At 52.0% G+C, this 22,066-nt stretch overlaps 1 protein-coding gene and 2 long non-coding RNA genes across 8 annotated transcripts in view; 1 reads left to right on the top strand and 2 right to left on the bottom strand.

Annotated features, from left to right (window-relative positions):
- TCOF1 (treacle ribosome biogenesis factor 1) overlaps positions 1–8,918 on the bottom strand; it is a 22,060-nt gene extending 13,142 nt beyond the window's left edge. For all 6 annotated transcript variants that reach the window (XM_015875722.1, XM_015875723.1, XM_015875724.1 and 3 more), the window contains exons 1-6: positions 8,738–8,918; positions 8,522–8,577; positions 6,717–6,859; positions 5,959–6,065; positions 5,490–5,832; positions 4,595–4,689 (exon numbers count right to left, since the gene is read on the bottom strand). In XM_015875722.1, the coding sequence (XP_015731208.1) occupies positions 4,595–4,689; positions 5,490–5,832; positions 5,959–6,065; positions 6,717–6,859; positions 8,522–8,577; positions 8,738–8,848 (855 nt within the window). In that variant the 5' untranslated portion in view covers positions 8,849–8,918. The remainder of the gene's footprint in view (positions 1–4,594; positions 4,690–5,489; positions 5,833–5,958; positions 6,066–6,716; positions 6,860–8,521; positions 8,578–8,737) is intronic.
- A 4-nt stretch (positions 8,919–8,922) lies between these two features.
- On the top strand, positions 8,923–22,016 carry LOC107320143. The gene is made up of 3 exons (XR_001558144.2): positions 8,923–8,981; positions 13,859–13,969; positions 17,418–22,016. It is a non-coding gene; the product is annotated as an uncharacterized LOC107320143 (long non-coding RNA).
- LOC107320144 lies at positions 9,855–12,816 on the bottom strand. The gene is made up of 3 exons (XR_001558145.2): positions 12,594–12,816; positions 12,211–12,303; positions 9,855–12,125 (listed from the first exon to the last, which is right to left on the bottom strand). It is a non-coding gene; the product is annotated as an uncharacterized LOC107320144 (long non-coding RNA).
- Positions 22,017–22,066: the final 50 nt, after the last annotated feature.

The raw sequence follows: 22,066 nt of genomic DNA, 5'->3' as shown, positions 1-22,066 counted from the left end.
ATCCACCAGCACCTCATGAGAGCCGGCCTTCGCTCGGGCCGGCAACGGGAACTGCAGGCACCAGCTGGGAACAGGTAAACGGGTCGGGGCGGCTGCGGCTTGCGGCTGCGCTGCCATCAAACGTGGGCCTGAGGGGCGGCGAGGTGTGGTGAGGGGCCGGTCACGGGCTGTGTGTGGTTGCTGCTGTGGTGGCGGAGATGGGAAATGGAGCCCGGGCTGATCGTGTTTCTAAGTGCCCGCAGAAGCTGCTCCCAGTCACTGCTGGGCCAAGACGCTTGGAGGAAAGATTTTCAACGCCACTGGGAGAGGTGAGTGGGGGGCGGGAATGGGGACACGCACGTGGCCGTGTTATGTGCGGGGCTGCCCTTCGGTGTGTGCCCAGCACTGTTTCCGATCGGCATCAGGGAATAAGCTGGTTGCTTAGTTTTGAGAATGAACACCTGTTGATGCTGCGGTCAGGTATCCCCGTCCTCTTTCACTTCCCTTACCTGAACCAATGTGCTGTACACACGTAATACTTGAGTGCAGGCCAGCACGTGGAGAATGGGCAGAGACACACAGCACCGTAGCAAAAGCAACAGGTAGGCACACGCTCACTGGCAGAAAGGATCTTGGAATCGTTTTGATTCCAGTAAAATATCAGCTGGTCGCAACTACCTGCAATGAAGAATTACCCACAGCTCCATCAGGTGCTCAGAGTTTGATCCAGCAAACACACAGAACATCTGCAGGGTCATCCATTGCCTCTCTGGCGCCTGTTCAAAGGATCTGCTGCTCCCAAGCCTCATGCCTGTACATGTCCGCCCCAATAGACTCCCACAATCGTTATCACCATTCAGTGCTACCAGTGAACATCTGCAGCACAAAGCCTCCAGGCCTGAGAGTGCAGTGGGATGTTATTTGTTTTCTCACCCTCTGCACTTTGATGGCAGAGCCTGTGGAAGCTGCAGGCTGAAGCAGGGTTGTCCAGTGGAGCCTGGGTGTCAGTGGAGCCTGGTTTGGTGCCTGTGCTGAGAAGTTGCTTGAATGAAAGCATTCTTTGGCTTGTGCCCTCAGCCCCTGGGAAGAGGTGTTTTGCTGCAGAGGTTGGTCTTCCTGCTAAGGATGCCTCATTCCTTTGGTGCCTTGTCTTGTTCCTGCAAGAGCAGGAGAAAGCCTGGATCTAGGTAGAATGGAGTAGTATAAAGAACAGGCTTTTGTAGTTCGCTGCGGTTTCTGACAATATATTGCTTTCCCTGGGGTGCTGATGCCGACCTTTCTTCTGTGCCTGTTGTCCTATTACTTTAACGCCTAAGGGACTGATGGGAAACAAACTCAAGTTGACTGATTCCTTGTTCTCTGGTGTCACTGCACACCACAGGGGCCTTTATTCCTTGCCTGCCCTTGCCTCCAATCTGGTTTGGAAGCTGACATGAGGGATGTGGTTGCGACTTTGTGGCTTAGTTATCCAGAAAGTGTCCTGCTTGGCTGAAATGCCACTTTGTCTGGGTGAGCTGAGATCCTCTTAGTCTTGTCCACTTCAATAGGCTGGAAAATACCTTTCCTCAGACTGCTGCTGCAGCCTCCTTCGCTGTCTGAACTGAGTCCATCCTTGGATCTGCAGTGGAACCCTAGTAGTTGGGATTTGCAGTTTTTTAAGGAAGCAGTCTCATATGCTGGGACTGTATTTTTTGTTAACTGGGGGATGCTGGGTGGGTGAAGGGAGACTGAAGTGGGTGGGAATGCTGGACAGGTTCATGTCCTGGATGGCAGAAGGAGCACTCAGAGCACATGCAGCCCTCATAAGGCTGCCTGCAAGACAAGTCCTCCTGGGCGTCTAAGTGAGGTGTTTAGACAGCTCGTCTCACACAGAGTGATGGGTGGTACTTGGCGGGCCCGGTAGCGATACGGAAGCAAGCGGCCATCGAGCAAAGAAGAGCTGTCCTGATGGCCATTGCCTGTGCTGGGCCAAGATCCCCTGGCGCGCTGCCTCAAAGACAAGGACGTTGAGGAGAGCGGTCTAACCTGTTCAAAAGGATGCCTCCTGGCAGCACAAGAGGTCTCCATTCCCCTGATTAAGAAAGTGGGCAGGAGAAGTAGAAAACCGGCATGGCTCAGCAAGGACCTGCTAAGAGAACTGAGGGTGAAGAAAGGGGTGTACAAGCTCTGGAAACAAGGCTGTGTCACCCGGAAGAATAAAGGGATGTCGTCCGAACTTGCAGACGTGGGATCAGGAAAAGCCAAGGCGCAGGCAAGAACTGAACTTGGCAGGGGACGTGAAAAACAATAAGAAAACCTTTCTACAGTACATGGCCAGAAGAGACAGGCCAAAATGGGCGTACCTACTCTGGTAAATTTAAAAGAAGAAATGGCTTCAACAGATGAAGAGAAGCTGAGGTGCTGAATGAGTTCTTCACCTCGTCCTTCACTGGTGCCAGGATTCTAGTCTTTTTCACGTCCCTAAGTCTTGCACCCCCATAACCCTCCATGTGGGGACCAAGGAGGTAAATCCCTCCCCACTGTAAGGGTAGAGCAAGTCCGAGAGTGCCTCCTTAGACTGAAATGAAGTATAAGTCTATGGGCCAGATGGCGTGCATCCAGGGTCCTGAAGGAGCTGGCTGAGGTGGTTGCTGAGCGCTCTCCATCATATTTGAGAAGTCGTGGCTGTCAGGTGAGGTCCCGGATGATTGGAGAAGGTCACGTCACTCCCATTTACAAGAAGGGAGCAGGGACGACCCGGGTAACTACAGGCCGGTGAGTCTCACCTCTGTGCCTGGGAAGATTATGGAACAGATCTCCTGGACAACATGCTTGATCACATAAAGAAAAGCATGTGATCCGAGACAGCCAGCAGGGCTTCCCAGGGGAAGTCATGCTTAACTAATCTTGTGGCCTTCTATGATGGAGTGACGGCGTTGGTGGATGAAGGGAAGGTGACCGTGTCATTACCTCGACCTGAGCAAGGGCCTTTGACATGGTCCCCCATCAACATCCTCAATCTCCAAATTGGAGGGAGGTGGATTTGATGGGTGGACAACTAGATGGATAAAGCAATTGGTTGAAAGCCGCAGACAGAGGGTGGTGGTCAATGGCTCTATTCCAGGTGGAGGCCGGTAACGAGCGGCGTCCCTCAAAGGGTCTGTCTTGGACCGGTGCTCTTTAAACATTCTTTATTAATAGACATCGGATGAGGAATGGAAGTGCACCCTCAGCAAGTTTGTGCTGATGACACAAGCTGAGTGGTGCAGTCGATACGGTGGAGGGAACGGATGCCATTCAGAGGACCTTGACAGGCTGGAAAGCTGGGCTCGGGTGAACCTAATGAGGTTCAACACGGCAAAGTGCAAGGTTTTGCACTCTTGGGCGGAAAGAACCCCAGGCACCTGTACAGGCTGGGAGGAGTTTGTCCTTGAGAGCAGCTCGGCAGAAAAGACCTAGGGTCCTGATAGATGAAGAAACTTAACATGAGCCAGCAGTGCGCTCTGCAGCCCGAAAGCAAATGGGATCCTGGGCTCCATCAGGAGAGGGGTGGTCAGCAGGGATAGGGAGGTGATCGTCCCCCTCTACTCTGCTCTTGTGAGGCCCCATCTGGAGTACGTGTGCCAGGTGTGGAGCCTCTAGTACAAAAAAGACATGAGATTTTGGAAAGGGTCCAGAGGAGGGACAGGCAAGATGATCAGGGGGCTGGAGCACCTCCCCTATCAGGACAGCTGAGGAGTTGGGTTTGTTCAGCCTGGAGAAGAGAAGGTTGCGGGGTGACCTCATTGCAGCCTTTCAGGTACACTGAAGGGACTTACTCCCAGGAGGGGAGTAAACTCTTCGAAAGGGCTGAAAATACAGGACTAGGGGAAATGGTTTTAAGTTGAGGAGGGAAGATTTAGGTTGGATGTTAGGGGTAAGTTCTTTACTAGAAGAGTGGTTAGGTCCTTGAACAGGCTGCCCAGTGAGGTTGTGGATGCCCCATCCTTGGGAGTGTTCAAGACCAGGTTGGACGGGGCCCTGGGCGAAACTGATCTAGTAAATGTGTATGTTTGGTCGGCCCTGCTAGGCAGGGGGGTTGGAACTACATGATCCTTGAGGTCCCTTCCAACCCGGGTAATTCTGTGATTCTGTGATTCTGTGAACAGCTGGTTTTGCCTGGGAACGGGAGGAAGAACAGGAGAATCTTACACACTTAAGGGAGAAGAAACTGACTGTTGTAATTGCAGAATCTGTATTAAGCGAGGTCACCATACTGCCTTTGATCAGGAAAGGCTTGTTCAGACTCCAAAGCTGAGCACTTGAAGAAAGTTACTTGTCCATAGGCAGCCTGGCCAACCTGCCTTCCTTCTGCAAGTCACATCTGTACAGTTGTGTTTAATGTTTAATCAATTCCTACAGATCAAAGGATTTCTCCCCACTTCAGGCACTGGGAGGAATTAGAATGAAGTGTTTGCTGCTGGCAGAGGTTAGTGAAGCTTTCAGCTACACAGCATGTTTCTGTGGCCTTGGATTTGGCGATTTTCTCCATCTGGGGATGAAAGGGATGCTTGCAGAGAACTAAGCAGTGCAGCATTTTCTCTCCCTTTCAAGGCAAGGGAAGTGATTTCCTGGGGACGAGGACCTGAGAGGTTACCTGCACTGCTGTGGTCGCAAGCTCCTCCTCAGACGATGTCTCATCACTTGATTCCTCACTGCTGCTCTCAGCTTTCCCAGCTGCCTGCTTCAGCTCTGAAATACGAGAAAGGAGATGACACAGCTGCTGCCTGCTCTCAGCTCCCTGAGCACGATGCTAATGCAGCTTTTGAAGACAGGAAAACAAAACAAGCCAGCAGTGAGGGGCTAACGGGATTCGCCTAGTCTTTCCAAAAGCATCAGCTGCCTGCTAGGAACTGCTTCTCCAAGCAAACATCTACCCACAGGCACACCTCCCCCAAGTGCAGGCAGATGAGAAATCCCTTTCTGGCCTTTCTCAGACCATGCAGGGAGCCGTCAAGCTGCACGCAGCTCCCTGCAGGGGCACCCCAGTCTGGCTGAAGCTCCTCTAGAAAAGAGTCGAGAGAAGGAACATTTGAAGAGTTTTGCACCATATTCCTCACCCCCAACAATCAAAGCAGTAAAAGAGATTCTCCTAACAACAAAATACCCTAAAATAATCACTTTACAATTGCAACCAAAGATGCTAAAGTGCCTGTCTAGAAAGCTGAAAGTGTCTACTGTATTGGTACTGCATCTTCTTCAGATACGCTACATTCATCTCCAGCCCTGCAGAGCATGATGCTGACAGAGATGCAGACAGGCTCCTTAGTACAACATGTGCAACTCAAAATGGAAGCAAGCATGCTGGATTCATCCCACAGAGCTTCAGATCTGCCTGCTTTGCAGTATTTTTGCAGCTTCTCCAGAAGCAACAGCTTTGAGCTTTCCAGCAAGGGAACTGAAAGCATCGTGCAGATGGTATGGCTGGGATCTGATCTGCAGTGAAGCCAGAGCACAGCACATGCGTTCACTCTGCCCTGCAGGCTCCTTACCCACTTTGGGGGCTGGGGTCTTCACAGTTGGCGTCTCCTTTTCCTCCTCGCTCTCTGATGAGCTGCTGCTGCTGCTGGAGCTTTCTGGTGCTTTGGTAATTATAGGAGCTTTGCTTTGTCCTGCTTGGCTCACAGCTGCTACAGCTCCTCCAGGTTTCCCAGGACCAGGCAGTTTCTGCCCGGCCTTGGCTGGGGTCACAACTGATGCACTGGGCTGCTGCTTATTTGAGAGCACAGTTCTGTTTGCAGCAGAGGGCACCGCTACTTTACTTCCTGGAGCAGCGGGTTTAACAGGAGAATGCAAGGAGTTGGCAGCTTTGCCACTCGCTACAGCTGGTGTCACCTATAGAAAACAAAAGAAATTAGAAGCCTATAGAAAAATGAGGGGCTAAACTGGACACAGCATTACCTTAAGCAGCAATTTTGCAGCTGGACAAGTCATAACACTTAGGAGATAGTATGCCCTTACCGTAACTGCACCTTTTCCACTCAGCGTTTCCTCTTCTGATGAAGAGTCGTCATCTTCACTGCTTTCTACATTCACTGCTGAGTTTGTGACTGGGGAAACGCCAGTTGCTGCACATGAGAGCCACAGAGAAATTAGACAGACCTTCTCACATCAAAATAGTCTGTGGTCCATAAAGGCTCCCAGCAGGCAGGGCAGGGCCCCATCTTTATATCTGCCTCAGCACCACAGCCGCTGCTCTTACAACATGTAGGTGCCTTGCTTCTACCCCATCCTCCTCACCACAGCCAAGACTTGATCTGCATGTTTCCAGGGGATGTACTACAGCAGATGAGATTGAGCTAAAACACCTTAGGCACGTGGACTTTTGTGAGGCTGTGCAAGCCAGTGCCTCACACATCAACAGTACAAGGACTGTCCAGACCAAATAAAAATGTCCTTCCCTCATCTGGGAAAACAAATTTCTTTCATGGCCAAGCAGTCAGCTGGGGCTTAATTCCCAAGGCTTCATCCAAGTTACAATACCCAATCCCTTCCCTCCCCAGTGAATCATAAAAGGTTTTGGTTGACCTCAGCACACATCTGTGCTCCTCAAAAACTCTACATGAGATAAATCAGATAAATTTGATAAATCTGTTGTCTTAAGAGCATGAGGGAATAGCCATTGATTTTTCAAGTATTCTTTCTAGCCAAGCAAACTGAACTGTTCCTATGTAACCTCTCACTGTTACTCTGAAATTCAGGGAGTTTACAGGCTTTACCATTTCCAGTTTTTGCCTTCTCTTTTTCATCCTCTTCTTTCTCTGAGCTTTCAGAGCTGCTCACGGGATCAGGAACTCTAATCTTTTCTGGGATGGCCACCTCCTCATCAGTCAGCTTTCTTCTCCTGGCTTTGGAAGGAGTTCTAAAGGAAATGGATTTTGTGTCAAAAAGGAAAATATGAAGAACAAATAGAAAAATGTAACATCGTCCACTCTCAGGCCAGGCTTAAGCCTGAGGACAAATACGTGTCATTCCTTTACAGCTCCCAAGGAGGGGAGGAATGCCTGCCCGATTCATTGGCAGCTGGTTATACAACAGAAATTACTCTATGAATTTGCCATGTGTGACCAGGCGTTCCGTATATTGCATGCAGGAGTGCTGACCTCAGGTGCTTGTCCTGCAGCAGCCTTTGAGGGCTGCATGTGCTCTGAGTGCTCCTTCTGCATCCAGGACTGAACCTGTCCAGCATTCCCACCACTTCAGTCTCCCTCACCCACCCAGCATCCCCCAGTAACAAAAATACAGTCCCAGCAATGAGACTGTTCCTTAAAAACTGCAAATCCCAACTACTAGGTTCACTGAGACCAAGGATGGACTCAGTCAGACAGGAAGGAGCTGCAGCAGTCTGAGGAAAGGTATTTTCCAGCCTATGAAGTGACAAGACTAGAGGATCTCAGCTCACCCAGACAAAGTGCATTTCAGCCAAGCAGGACACTTTCTGGATAAACTAAGCCACAAGTCAACACATCCCTCATGTCAGCTCCAAACCAGATGGAGCAAGGGCAGGCAAGGAATAAAAGGCCCCTTGTGGTGTGAGTGACACCAGAGAACAAGGAATCAGTCAACTTGAGTGTCCCATCATCCCTTAGGGTTAAAAGTAATAGGACAACAGGCACAGAAGAAGGTCGGCATCAGCACCCAGGAAAGCAATATATTGTCAGAAGCAGGAACTACAAAAGCCTGGTTCTTATACTACTCCATTCTTACCTAGATCCAGGCTTTCTCCTGCTCTTGCAGGAACAAGACCAAGGCACCAAGGAATGAGGCATCCTAGCAGGAGACACCTCTGCAGCAAACACCTGCTTCCCAGGGCTGAGGCACAGCCAAAAGAATGCTTTCATTCAAGCACTTCTCAGCACAGGCACCAAGACCCAGCTCCACTGACACCCAGCTCCACTGACACCCTGCTTCAGCCCTGCAGCTTCCACAAGGCTCTGCATCAAAGTGCAGAGGGTGAGAACAAATAACATCCCACTGCACTCTCAGCTGGAGGCTTTGTGCTGCAGATGTTCACTGGTAGCACTGAATGGGATAACGATGTGGGAAGTCATTGGGGCTGGACATGTACAGGCATGAGGCTGGGAGCAGCAGATCCTTTGAACAGGCTGCCCAGAGAGGCAATGGATGACCCTGCAGATGTTCTGTGTGATGCTGGATCAAACTCTGAGCAACCTGATGGAGCTGTGGGTATCTCTTCATTGCAGGTAGTTGGACCAGCTGATATTTATGGAATCAAACGATTCCAAGATCCTTTCTGCAGTGAGGTGTGCTACCTGTGCTTTGCTTACGGTGCTGTGTGTCTCTGCCCATTCTCCACGTGCTGGCTGCACTCAATATACGTGTGTACAGCACATGGTTCAGTAAGGGAAGTGAAAGAGGGACGGGGATACCTGACCGCAGCATCAACAGCATCTCAAAACTAAGCAACAGCTTATCCCTGAGCCGAGGAAACAGTGCTGGGCACACACCGAAGGGCAGCCCCGCACATCACGGCCACGCGTGTCCCCATCCCGCCCCCACTCACCTCTCCCAGTGGGTGAAAATCTCCTCCAGCGTCGTGGCCAGTGACGGGAGCAGCTTCTGCGGGCACAGAACACGATCAGCCCCGGCTCCATCCCATCTCCCCACCACAGCAGCACCACACACAGCCCGTGACCCGGCCCCTCACCACACCGCGCCGCCCCTCAGGCCCACGTTGATGGCAGCGCAGCCGCAGCCGCAGCCGCCCCGACCCGTTTACCTGTCCCAGCTGTGCCTGCAGTTCCCGTGCGGCCCGAGCGAAGCCGGCTCTCATGAGGTGCTGGTGGATGAGGGCCAGCAGCTCCCGCCGCCCGCCGCTCAACGCCGCCATGGCGCGGCCCAGCTCCGCGCTGCCCCGAGCGCCGCGTGCCGCGCTCAGCGACGTCACTTCCGCTTCCTGCCGAGCAGCCTGCTGGGTAATGTAGTGCCGGAAGTGGCTGGTGGGGATGGGGCCTTCAAGTTAGGTTGGTTGGGGTTGGGTTGGTTGGGTTGGATGGTGTTGGGTTGGGTTGGGTTGGTTGGGTTGGGTTGGGTTGGGTTGGGTTGGGTTGTGTTGTGTTGTGTTGGGTTGGGTTGTGTTGGGTTGGTTGGTGTTGGGTTGTGTTGTGTTGTGTTGGTTGGTGTTTGGTTGTGTTGTGTTGTGTTGGTTGGTGTTGGGTTGTGTTGGTGTTGGGTTGTGTTGGGTTGTGTTGGTTGGTGTTGGGTTGGGTTGTGTTGTGTTGGGTTGGTGTTGGGTTGGGTTGGTTGGTGTTGGGTTCGGACTTAGAGCTGAGGTTGGGGTTGTGTTGTGTTGGTATGGGCTGCACTGGGATTGGGTTGTGTCAGTTGGAGTCTGGAGGAGGAGTTGGGAGGCCATGATGGTGCCTGAAGCAGGACAGGGAGTGTAGCTGAGACATGGAGTTGGACCCAGAACCAAACTGGGCCGGCTGAGGGGACCCAGACCAGACACAGAGCCTGTCCTGAGGAGCTGCAGGCAGCACCGGGCTGAGTGGGAGCCTATGGGAGCCGGGCCCAGCAGCCAAACCTCAGCACCGTCTGGGCCTGGGGAGCTCAAGGGGTATTTGGGATGTGCACTGATGGTTCTGACATCACTGCATTCCAGCACATCAGATGCCTCCCACAATGAGGACGGGCTGATAACCAGCGGTGTGTGGGCTGGACAGGGATTAGTTCAGCAACAGCCACTGAATTTTCCTCCTTTGGGGACAGGCCTCACTCCTGAAGCGCTCCAGATCTCACTGCTATGGAGTGATTTACTCTTGGATGAACGTGAAGCTGCTGCAAGGAGCTGTTCAGGCATTTTGGGGGCGAAACAAAGCATACAATGAGAAGAGCTCCTGACGCAGTGCAGCTGTTAGAGCTGCATGGAGGAAGGGCCGCCCTGTTACCCCCCTCTCCTTGCTGATACTTTCCAGGAACGAATCTGGCTCCTGTCACTTCAGCAGAGGTTTATTTTTAGAAGGTTTAATAGTGACCACGGCGTGTCTGTCACTCACTCAAAATACAGAACCTTTATTTGCGTTTATAGCGAAGATTAAATTGAAAACTGACTGTGCTCCAGCTGGCTCCTGCACCACATTTCTTTGACACCAGCAGCATCCAAAGCAATAAAGCCACCAGCCAGGTGGCAGGTTTACAGCTCTTGTAAATGAAGCACAGACGTGGCTGGGCATTTCTAAGGGTGACCTCCCCCGACACAGATGGTCATTGAAGCTCGCTGTAAATGTGGCTGTGGGATCCTTGCAGGGGTGATGCTGTGGCTGACCAGGACAGCATTCCCTTGCTCTGGGGTGACCTCGCACAAAAGCATGAGGCTTAGCAGCCAGCATCTGCTTTGGAGACCCAATTCTCCCACTAAGGAGGGGAAGAAACAGGTAAAGAAAGCCCTGAAATGTGTGTCCTGGGGTGAACTGAGCAGGACAGAACATATAGAGCTAATGCAGCCTGGAGAAGATGACTTCAGGGGCCTCTGGAAATGGGAAAACCAACCCAACCTCTTCCACCCCTATCCCTGCATACTCCATGGTGCACAAGAATCTACTGGTGAAGGAAGGGATGCCCACACCTTGGGCAGAAAGGAGAGGATCCCTCCAAGGCAACAAAGCTTTCCCAACTAATGCTGCGTTTAAAAGGGGTTGGATTTGGTTTTGGCCAATTCCAGTAGAATGTGGAAGGGAAGAAGACAGAATTGAACATAGATAGAGAGAAAACATGTTTGGAAGGTGCTGCTTACAAGAATGGCAATAGTATAGGACCACAGAATCACTGAGTTTGGAAAAGACCTGTAAGACCACCTAGTCCAACTGCCCACCTACTGCCCACCAAACTATGTCCCTCAGTACCACATCTCCACATTTATTAATGTTAAAGCCTGCAGTGCCCGTGGACAAATGACTTTAAAAACAGGCTCAGTTTTTTCCTCAAGTGTCTGCTACAGTTCAGGGTCACCCGAGTCCAAAGTTTTATACCTTCAAGCCATGAATGCCCTTAGGAAACCACAGTGCGGGGCCTGGTAGTAACACAAGCCACTTGAATGAACTAATCTGCAATATATATATATACTCTGCGCCACAATTAGAGGTAGAGAAGGTATTTGAGGCGTTTGGTAAACATGCCAAGTAATAAATACGGTTATTCAGCCAGCAAACAGCTGCATGATTATAAATAGGAAAACTGACCTCAGCCCGAAGCCAGCTGAGACCCAACAACATACAGTTATTAAGGAGGGACTTTTTTTCCTGCATTTTTTTTGGAGGGACGTTGAAAGGATTTTGCCCACTCTTTATTTTAGGAAGGTGAAACGTCCCTGGTGGATTTCAGGAGCTAACCTCTCGGGTATGCGTTTTCCATGCCAAGACACTGAGTCACGAATAGATTGGAGGAAGAAGTGTCAGATCCAGACAGGGGATAACACGGCTGTGATTGAGTAGCCAGCTCAGTCTGCTAATAACCGCACAGCCCCGCTCCATGCCCTCAGCCTCACAAGCTGAGAGCTTTGCTTGCTGCCACTTTCACATGCTATTTGCTTATTGCTCAGGGTAAAACTTGTCCACACCTATTTCATTCTGAATGACTGTTTGTGTCCTGGCCAAACCCGGGCCTGGGGAGCTGCTAGAAGCTGCACGGTGCTGTCATTCCTCCTCTGTGCCCTATGGAAGCTAACAGTCTCTCAGCACGTCTGCTGGACCCTTGGGCATGCAGGGACACTTCTCTGCTCTCTGTTCATGAAGCTACGAGCATCATTTCTGTGTCTTTGTCCACTTACAAGTCTGCAGCATTAATGTGATGTAGCCATGGGGAACGTATCCTCTGTCATGCATGGACATTTTTGTCTGGTGCCGTTTTCAGACACAGAGCTGATTCTGCCTGTTGCTGCTTTGGGAATGAAGGCTGTATGAAACAAAGTGAAGAGACACTGTGATCCTTAGGGATGCTGGCATAGTACAAAGCACCTATGGGGTCTGGATCTGTAGGGATGCTGACATGGTGCACAGAATCTATGGGGTGAGGATACTGAGTGGACCCAGCTGTTTGCCTGAGGAAGTTTCTGCCTCCAACTGCTCATTCTGCTTCTGCCAGATCCCCTGTCCAAGGGGTGGGTTGTCTGTCTGGGAACAGGAGCATTTGTCACTGCCAGCAGGTGACTATGGTGGGTCTTAGCATCAGATTGCTGACCCCACCCGTGAGACTGACCTTTAGTATTGGCAAGATCATCAGGATGCTTCACACAGCATCTCTGGGGCAGCTGTTCCATGGCTCTTCTGGTGTTCTGTTGCTGGGATGCTCCTGCGGGGAAATGGGGATGGAGCAGGATGAGGGGAGTGTAAGAGATGGATAGAGGTGGAAGGAGGAGGGCAGGGAACTGCAAAGGGACAGGGGGGAGAGCAAAGGAGTGAAAGGGTGAAAGGGAAGGGGGTATTGTGAAGGGAGAAGCAGGGATGGGTGAAGAAGTTCTTATTTCTAAGGGAAAGTTAGAGAGAGAAGGGTGCAGGCAGAGGGAAATCAGGAGGTGAAGAGGAGGAAACAGCCACAGTGGTGGGCCTGAGGGGCTTGCTTTCCTCCTGCCCCCTATTTACCAGCTCTCAGCCAGCATTGAGCAGCTCTGTGTGCACAGTGGGTTGCCAGGTGCTGCTCTGTGAGGCTTTGAGTCACCCAGGCAGTCAGCAACCTTTGCTGTGTGCCCGGGGGAGCAGCGTGGGCTGGAGCTGGGGCAGCGTGGGGCTGAGGGTCTGCAGTGAGTTCCCCTGCCTCAACCCACAGCTTCACGAGGAGCTGCCACAGGAACAGCCTCACTCCAGAATCCCATTTTCCCCCTCTCTTATTCAGCTGTTCTCTTCCCCCTCCTCCTTTTCTTTGTCTGCTAATGCACAACAGATGGGAGGAAATGCCATTTTAAATGCCACAGCATCCTGATGAAATGTGATGGGTTATGGCAATCTCAGATGAATCATGGCATTGTTTTGTGTACATGGCTCCGCTGTGGCTCGGCCTTGCTCAAGCAACTCTCTGCCTCCTGCTTCCCAAACACAATTAGGGTCATTTTAGGTATCCACCAGCAGCAGGTGCCGTCCAGGACCTGGCTGTCCAAGTGACATTCGCTAAGTAACCAGCCACATTTCTGAAGGCAAAGCTGAGCCCAGTGAAACATCTACTCTACTGCCTTTGGCTACACAGGGATTATACAGTACACTACATTCCCATATTACATTTATAGGATTTCTACTCAAGGTGCAGGAACTCTGTCCCCAGGAATGGGATCAGCACAGCAGAGCCATCCCCACCAGCTCCAGCTTCACCTACGGTCCCTTTGGGGATCAGGGTCGTGTCCCCACTCCTGTCTCTTGGCCCCATGGCTGTGCTGCTGGGATGGGAACACAGAGCCAAACCCAGGGGCTCTGATGTGGTCTCCTGCTGCTGGGGTTTGCTGGGGATGGTCAGGTCGTTTCGCCTAAGCAAGCAGACCGGCATCAAATAATGTTGACTCAGTTGCTGCCAGATGAGAAACAGCAGTTCAGAAGTGAAAAAATATATCTGTATCTATGCATATCCCAATGGCTCCATTACTGGAACCAATAGACCCAGCCCTGTTAGCTTCAAACTAATTAATTGTGGAAAAAAGTCACCTCTAAACCTACAGAATATAAAGCAGCCTTTTAGTTTGTGTAGCAGGAAGAACAGATTTGAGAACTCTAATGAGTAAAAGACGTGGCATTAAAATTTGCTTGCAATATGCTTAATCTTAACAATCTAGATGGGAAATACATCACTGGGTATATCCAACTGTTTGTGTGCCTACTGGCATGGCATCAGTAAACCATTTAATTCCTCATTTCTCTCTCAGATCTATGTCGATGGAGCAAGCAGAAAGGCTGTTATGATCGACTCCCCCCTCCCAGCCCTGCTCAGGGCCAGCTGTAAGCATAGCCCTGCTGAAAGCCCTGGCAGCCCTGAGGTGAGTGCAGCCAACACCAACACTCGGGGTAGCCCTGCTGTGTTTACCCAGATTGAAGCAGCTCTACCTGGAAGGAGTGGGACAGGGGCTGTGTTTGCGTTCCTGAAGCTGGAGCTTTGGGGGATTATTTTTCCCCCTCCAGGCGTTCCTCTGCTGCTTTAACTCATGTCAAAAGCCGTGCAGCAGGAAAAGGAGGGGACAGAGGGAGCAGCGTGGGGTGGGGGGCAGCTCCGTTGGGATGTATCCCATGCTGTCTCCATCTGCGTTGTCCAGATGGATTTCTGTGTACCTGAAGAGCTCAAGTTTCATGCAGGAACAACACACACACATGGGTCGGACAGCCATCTCCAGCCTCTCTGGGGGAGCTGCAGAGAGATCCTTGCCTTATCTTGCTCGGGGGTTATTGCAGTAAAGGGATTTATTCTGGCTACTCCACCAAAAAAAGTACACAGAGATTCCACCAAAGCACATATATATGTTTCTTTTGGAAGCAGACAAAACTCCAGTATGCAGCAAAGCCCTGAGCTGTTGTTAATCTCTGGGGTTTTATCCAAGTTTCTTTAGAAACTTGGACATCATCACAATGGCTTTCAGATAGAGCCGAGTGAGCCTCCCTCTGCCTTTGATTTCCTCTCTGAGATCTGAGTGGGTTGGAAATTGGGTGGGACGTTTCCAACCAACGTCAGCCCCTGTAGCCACAAGAGGGTGACAGAGTCCCATTGAGCAGTGGTGGCTTTGGACAAAAGCAGGGATGTCCCCAGCTGGTGCAGGACACTGCACAGTGGGGACTGAGCTGCCACTGGGTGACCAGAGGCTCTTGGAAATCCTTGCTGGAGGCTTTGCTGGCTGGAAATGGGATCCTGGTGCTGGGAAGCTGAGGACTTTTTTCCACCTGGTTTCAGTTAGCATTGGTGCTGGCATCAGCAACGTGTTCCCATTGCCAAGAGAGGGGAGAATTCCCAACCATTGCTGCAGCGTGCAAGGAAAGAAACCTCACCCTTGCTCCCTATTGGTGGTCTAATGCAAATCCCACCTTTCAGAGTAATTCTAGAAAAATGGAAACCTTGGTAAATGTCCAAAGGCAATGCAATGCTGCCCTGTTCCTGCTGGCTGCTGGGGCCTGGGGACATGCCCTGCCTTTGGAAGAGAAGAAGCTGCTCAGGGAGGAGGCGATGGCCTTTCTGTTCCCACATTGCCCACCCGTGCTGCTGACCTGCTGGCTGTGGCCTTGGAGCTGAAAGTTGCTCCATACATCCCTTTCAAGCTCCTGCTGCCCAGGTGGCTCATCCCAGGTACAACCTGCAAAGCCCCTGTGCTTGGGATTCTCATAATGTTTTATCTCCATGGGCAGTCCAGGGCAGATCCTTGGGGGAAGCAGCAGTTCCACTGCCCACCCCTATCACCATTCCTGCCCTCCATCCTCAGTGAGCAACACAGACAGGGGGCTTCTTGCACAGCCATCTCTGCATTTCTGCTTTTACAGCAGCCACCCAAGACAACATCTGAAACAGAAGATTAAAGTGCTCTGTGATGCTTCCAAGGCTGAATCTCATCCTCCACCATCCCAGGAGGCCGGGGCAGCGGGTGTGGGCTTGATGACATCTCCGGCGCTGATCTCCGGCCAGCTCCCTCATAACCCCATCCAGTGCTGGGCTGGAAACGCCTGCAGAGCACCATGCAGAAGGGCAGCCCTCATCCTATCTGCTGCTGGGTGGGAGCTCGCTGTGTCACTGGGATCGGCTGCTTTCCCACACGGTGCAGTTGGATCTCACACTGGTGCATGCTCCGGTGTGTGTACTGGTAGGGTATAGCAGGAGGGAGATCTGCACCAATAGAGTGTATCAGGAGGGAGAACTGTACCAGCACATGAACTGATAGAGTACATCAGGAGCATTTGCTCAGGTGGAAAAGGGGCCAGTCACACCCTTGGGAGCTTTGGGGTGTGTGTGGGGACCAGGCATTGCAGGGACATGGGGTGTAACGGTGTCTGGCTGTAATAGGGAAGGAGGACGTGCATTCAGGAGCATGGGCTCTCCTCGAAGCTGCAGTGTATACTCCAAGGAGCTTTATCTATTTTCTCTTCAAATACTAGCAGTAATTAGATGCTGCTTATGAGTAATCACTTGGACTAAACAGTCTGGTTTCGTTTAAAGTGGTCGGTGTGAAACGCCGCGCGATTTGTTTGGACAAAAAACTAAGAAGGGCTCCTTTGAGCCTCCCTGGAGCCGCGGTGGGGAAGTGGGCAGAGGTGGGGCAGACCCGCTCCTTCCCCAACCTGTGCCCTGGATGCACTATAAAGGCTTCCCCAGGGAAGAAAACATCACCCCGGTCTGCGGGCAGAGCCATAAGGATGAAAGAGAGGAGCAACGCTCTTCCCAAGGCAGAACCTTGAAAGCCAACAGCCAGCGTTAATGACCAAGTTGCGACACGCTGAGTTTTATGGTCCTCGGTGAAAATGGTGACAGAAAATCCTCAGCTGGCTCCAGCCGTGAAGCTGCCCCCGACAGCACTAAAATCCATGCAAAGTTCTTGTTGACTTTGGCCGTGTCAGCGCCGCGCTCCATTGCAGCACACGGTGTTAATGGCAAAGAGATTTTCGAGGCCTCGGCGGCGGCGGGGCTGCTGTTCTGCCCATTCCAGAACCAACAGAAGGCGTCTGCCTCTCCTGTGTGTGCTTTCCTAAGGCAGGATCCCAATCCCAGTCTCAGATCCTGGGCTCAGCTGTGCCCTCTGCTCTCGTTGCTGGGAGCTGAATATGGGCTATACCTTTATATTTATAGTTTCAGCAAAGCAGGATCAGGTTTGGCTCCAGGCAGTTTTTATCTCGGCTAACATGTCGCTTTCAAAGCCCTATTATTAGCGATTTTGTATAGCTTCAGGATTACTGCAGATCATAATGAATCACTCTCTGCAGCATTGATATAGGTACTCTCAGCCTCCCAACAACCTCCCTGCACGTGATGGGGAGCAGAAAACCCCCAGTGGCAATGGGTGGGATGGAGATATGGGCACAGCGCTGCGGATCCGGCACCCACAGCCCAAGAAGGGATTTGTTTCTAATAGAAACATTCAGGAAAACATACCCGAGGGCTAATAATAAGGGTTTTCTACCTGCAGCAGTGCAGGAGATGATGTATCCCTTCATCCCCTTAATGGTAGCAGCCCACCACAGCTGGGTTTGCTGCCTTCTGCTCTGTCATTGCTGCTCTGAGCTGGACACGGTGCTTTCCCTGCTGCCCACCTGGGGGTAAATACCCCCACCCTGCTGCACTAGGGGGCTGCCCCACAGCCATCCTTTCAGTGTCCTCCTCTTGCAGGGTTTAGCTGCAAATGCAAAGCGCTGAAGCTTCACTCCTCAAGCTCTCCACTGGAGTGAAACACTCCCTGAGAAATGCAGCTGATGGAAACTTGGTTTTCTCCTCATTGTTTTGCTCTGTTTCCCATTCAGGAGGGAGGAATCCAACCTCCAGAATGTGCTCCGGGCTGACAGCGCTCACCGCACAGCGATGAGAGAGGAAAAGCTCTTCTGGCCTTTGGGCATAGCTAACACCACAGCACAGCAATCCCTTGGTCAGGGTCCAGAACTCTTCCAGGTCTCCTGGTTTCAATGAGGACCTTCTGCTCTGACTCACGCCTGGGAATCATCATCCTCAGCAGTGGGGCTGTGTTGCAGTGCTGGGGTGGGGGGAGCTCCATCTCTGGGTACGGTGCCTTCCACCCCAACAGGACGGCCCTGGGCACCCTGTGCCTTCGAAGAAACTTCAAAGTAACAGCACAGCACCTCCTGCTAGCGGGGAGTGCTGATGAATTATAGAATGGACCCACCCACTCTCACTTTAATCTGTCATGTTCTATGGAAATTAAGCCTTTCTCTTACAAGCAGGCAATTTGTGCTCTTGGCATCTCCAGCGAGAGCGAGCTCTCAGCTCTTCTGCTGGGTTATTGATACCTTTTGTATAGAGCAGTGCAGCGCCTAATTGGGCTCTTTGTCTGTTCCAACGCGCTTCCAGCAAGCAGAACCTACAGCAGCCCTTAGCACAAAGCAGCTCGTGGTGCAATGGGGAGAAGCAGGGCATGAAGAAAACACATCCTGGGCAAACAGTCACCTCTCCCCTAAGTGGCTCACAGGTGCAAGCCCGGCTGGTGCACACAGGTGTGTTTTCCTTGCTCTGATCTGGGCTAGAGCTATAAACAAGCAGGCAATCCCCGAGCAAGAAAGGGCTCCTTGTGTGCTGCGAGTACTTGTGCCAAGCTGGGGGAGTGTGGGGGTTTTATGCCCCTCCTTTCCTGTGTGTTAAGAAGGCATCTCGCTGCTGGACCTCGCATCCCTGCCAGCCAGAGTGCAGCTCTTTGAAGAGGCTGCACCTGGAAGGAAGGATGGAAAAGGCTGGAGGGAGCTGGGGGTGCCCACAGCCGTGGGAGGGAGCGTGGCAATGCAGTGCGTGGGATTGCATCCGTGCCCAGGTGGTGCCGGGAAGAATTGTACCTTTTCATAGAGCTGGGTGAGGCTGGAGGCGATGTCTGTGCCCTGCGTGCTTTGAGGAGTTGGGGGGTGCTGTGTATCCGGTCATAAACTGCTTCAGGAATGAGGGTGGGGAGTCCAAAACCCATAGGTGGGGGAAACTAGTGCCAGGGTCACGCGGCAACTATGTTAAATGCTTAAATCCTTCCTTCTGCCACTTTGGGTCCTTCTCTGCTTCAAAGGGGGGCTTGGAGGCAAGGGAACTGCTGGTTTGGGGGGGGGGGTTATTATTATAGTAAATGAAGTTTGACCTTCTTATAGGGTGAAGGACAAAACCATATTCACCCAAGGAACTTTAGCCAGGAGAATGAATAGGACAAAGCACAAGCCATCTGTCCACAGCATCCTCCATCTTCCCAATCAAAGCTGCCCTACGCAAGTGGGTTCCTTACACATATCTCCTGCAAAACCTACACCCTCACACCATGCACCTACAGTGATTTGTGTCCCAGAGCATCTCCAATTTGCAACGGCTGGGACATCTCCAGCGGCACCATGGGGCTTGTGCAGAGCTGGATATGGGGCCTGGAAACCCATGTCTGAGGCAGGAAGAGGAAGAGCACCCAAGTGGAGTGGAAGGCTTGCTGTAAGGCATGGAAGGAAGGAGCTGCACCAAACCCATAGGCTCCTATCGAGCTCATCAGCTCTTCAAAGTGAGCATGCCAGTCATTACTGAGGGGAGGGAAGGAGAAGGTGATGAGCAGCAGTGAACAGAGCTGGATGAAGGGAGGGATACTGTGAGGGTGTGGGGCCAGTGGGTTGGGGTCTGAATGTCTAACTGATTTCAGTAGAGAACCAGCAGAGCCATTGAGATGTATCATTGGGGTTCAAGAGCAGAAGAAAAATTCCTTACCCTGAGGTAAGCTGACTCTTTGTTGAGGATTTTACTTGCTTTGGTGGTACCAGGCGGCCAGGAGAGGAGCAAGGGGAGCAGCAGCATTAGGAACAAACCCTGGCCAAGCCCAGCATGTGCCATGAGAGCTGATGGTTTACATTAGAGAAGGCTCTAATATTGTGTGATGGCCTTTAAGTGCGTTTTTATGATAATGATGATAATTTTCAACTGAGCAAATGGCAGAAATGCAGGCAGGGTATTGGAAAGGGCCATTTGGCTCCAAGTACAACATCCAGTGGTGCTGCTGAGCCCCTGCCAGAGGGACTGCTGCTGTGCTGCAGGGACGGCTCCCTGCCCCGACTGCACGCTGCTCCCCACTGCTGTAAACTTGCTGTTTGGGCAATGATGAGGGTTGCATAAGCAGGAGTCAGTGTCAATTTGCTGTTTTCTCCTCCCTTGGAGCAAAGAATGGTGTGTTTAGAAGCTCTGTTGACACCCCTCTCCCAACATCAGAGCGCTTCTGAGCTTTTCCCTTTGCAGAACAGCTCACAGGAGAGCCCTGCTTTCAGCTCCCCTCAGCCCCACGCCGCCCTGTGATCCCTTTCCCCCCCCTCTAGACAAAATAACAAGCTCTCTCCTTTCTCAGGACCGCACGCTCCTTTTCCAGACTCTCCTCAGCTCTTTCATCACGCCAATAAAGAAAGCAAGCCAATGCATCACACATTGGCTGCACAGAGCGGAAACCCTTAAACATCTGAGAGCCGGGAGCGAGGCGCTGTGATTTGCAAGGCCCCCGCTGCCCCCGTTGGGTCAGATGTCTCTTGCCCTGAAGGAAGAGAGAGGGGGACTTGTTAAAACCTTTCCTATTTCTCAGCCTGAGGTCCCGTTTTGGCTGTCCGGAGGCTGAGGCGTGAGCCGGGAGTGGGGCTGCCAAGGGGGCAGGGCAGCGAGCCCGCGGCGTGCAAACAGATTGTGCAATATTTGCCTTGCACAGAGCTCCCATTGTACAGCCTGGGAGTTCTGCTTTCAATAATTCCCCTGCTCATAATGCCCCATTGACGGCGAGAGAAAGGCGGTATTGAGGGCTGAAGGGGCTCCGGCTCTGAAAAGGGTTAAAAACTAAAGAAAAAAAGGGGTGGAGGTGAGGGGGGGGGAAGGAGATTTGAGGCTTAGTTTTAAACTTTGCTGTGTGGCCCTTATGGTAAATTGTGGCTGCTGAGAAGTATGCAGAGAGCTGTTTGCATAACCCGGTGTGCAGCAAATGCTCTTGGAGCCCAAACACAAGTGTAGCCGGAGCTGGAGGTGGTGGGGAGAGAAAGCAGGAAAGGCTGTGATTATTTTAATTCTTGCCCCAGACCACATTAAATTAACAATGAACAAATTAAAAAGAGCTAATATTCAAATATTTAGTTAGAGAAGCAGCTGTGCAAATGTGAGCTGCTGTGCCAGCTGTGGGGACATCGGTCAATGCTCACCACCTTGTGCTGATGGCTGGAGAGCATCTTATGTACTGCTCTGGGCTGGAGAGCACCAAAAGGAGCCCTGAAGCCTCTGTCTGATGGCTTCACTCGTTGTTGTAAAGGTATGGTCTCAACTGGAAAGTGTCTGTAAGTGCATAGAAGTGCTCGGTCCAGTGGGCAGAGCTGGGGGATGCTGTGCATGCTGTGATGCTGCCAGCCCTGCAGCTCTCACCCCAAGGGGTTCCCCATTGCTGTGGGCTGGCAGAACTGCCTGGGCAGATGCAGGACCGAAGCGACTGAGGGCTTGGACTGAGAATGCCAACATCAGCAGCTGCAGCCAGGCGGGTTGCCAGGGGAATCCTCCCTGTTGTGCAATGCTGGAGCTCTCCAAGGAAGCTCCCAGCTCTTGAGACATCTCAGAGCGAGACCGGGCAAGTGACTGTCGTGAATTCCCAGCAGTGAGAGGGGTGGCTACAGGCCTTGAGCACTTTTTCCATGCGTGGACCTTGTGATGCATTAATCACCCCCAGAGCAGCATTGCTGCTGGCTGCAATTGTCCTGACCTGAACCTTAGAGCTCTCATTTCTTCCTCTTCCTCCTCCTTCCCAGCTGCTCCCATCTCCTGCCTCCAACAGTCCCAGCAGGACTGCTCCAAGGTTTATGGGCAGCTACATCTAACATTTATGCATGTTAGGGGTTAGGAAAATCTGACACAGGCTGCCCAGGGAGCTGGGGGGTCACTCTGGAGGTGTTCAAGGGGATGGAGATGTGGCACTGAGGGATGCAGTCAGTGGGTGTAATGGGATGGGTTGGGGTTGGACTTGGGGATCTTAGAGGTGTATGGTACCACCTCCTCCCTGAGCAGCACCCTTCCATCAAGTCCAGTTGTTTTCTACAAAGAGGGAATTATTCAAAGTTGAGGAATTCAGGGGAGAGTGGAGAGACGTGCGGGAGGAGAGTGTGCAAAAGAGAGTGGGGAAGGGAGGAGCAGCAGAAGGAAAGAAAGATGAACTGATGAACCCCTGGGGATTAATCAGACCTTACTGAAGGGTTGCAGGGGAAGGCACAGCCAAGTGCTAAATGTCCCCACTCCTATGTCCCAGCGTGCCTGATGTGGGGTGGTGGGGAGACATGGCGTGAGGGAGAGAGCAATGAATGTGGGGACAGCCCAGGGAGGGGATGCGGAGGAGTTGAGCCCAAGTATGCAGGGGAGGGGATGTGGAGGGCCCAAGAGAGAAGAGCCGGGGGGTGGGACAGCAGGGGGAGGCCCAGGGGAGAGG

This window comes from Coturnix japonica, chromosome 13 (assembly GCF_001577835.2).
Source record: "Coturnix japonica isolate 7356 chromosome 13, Coturnix japonica 2.1, whole genome shotgun sequence".
In the NCBI taxonomy this organism is placed as follows: domain Eukaryota; kingdom Metazoa; phylum Chordata; class Aves; order Galliformes; family Phasianidae; genus Coturnix; species Coturnix japonica.
The sequence above is the reverse complement of the archived record's forward strand: the minus strand, read 5'-3'. Positions and strand labels throughout refer to the sequence as shown.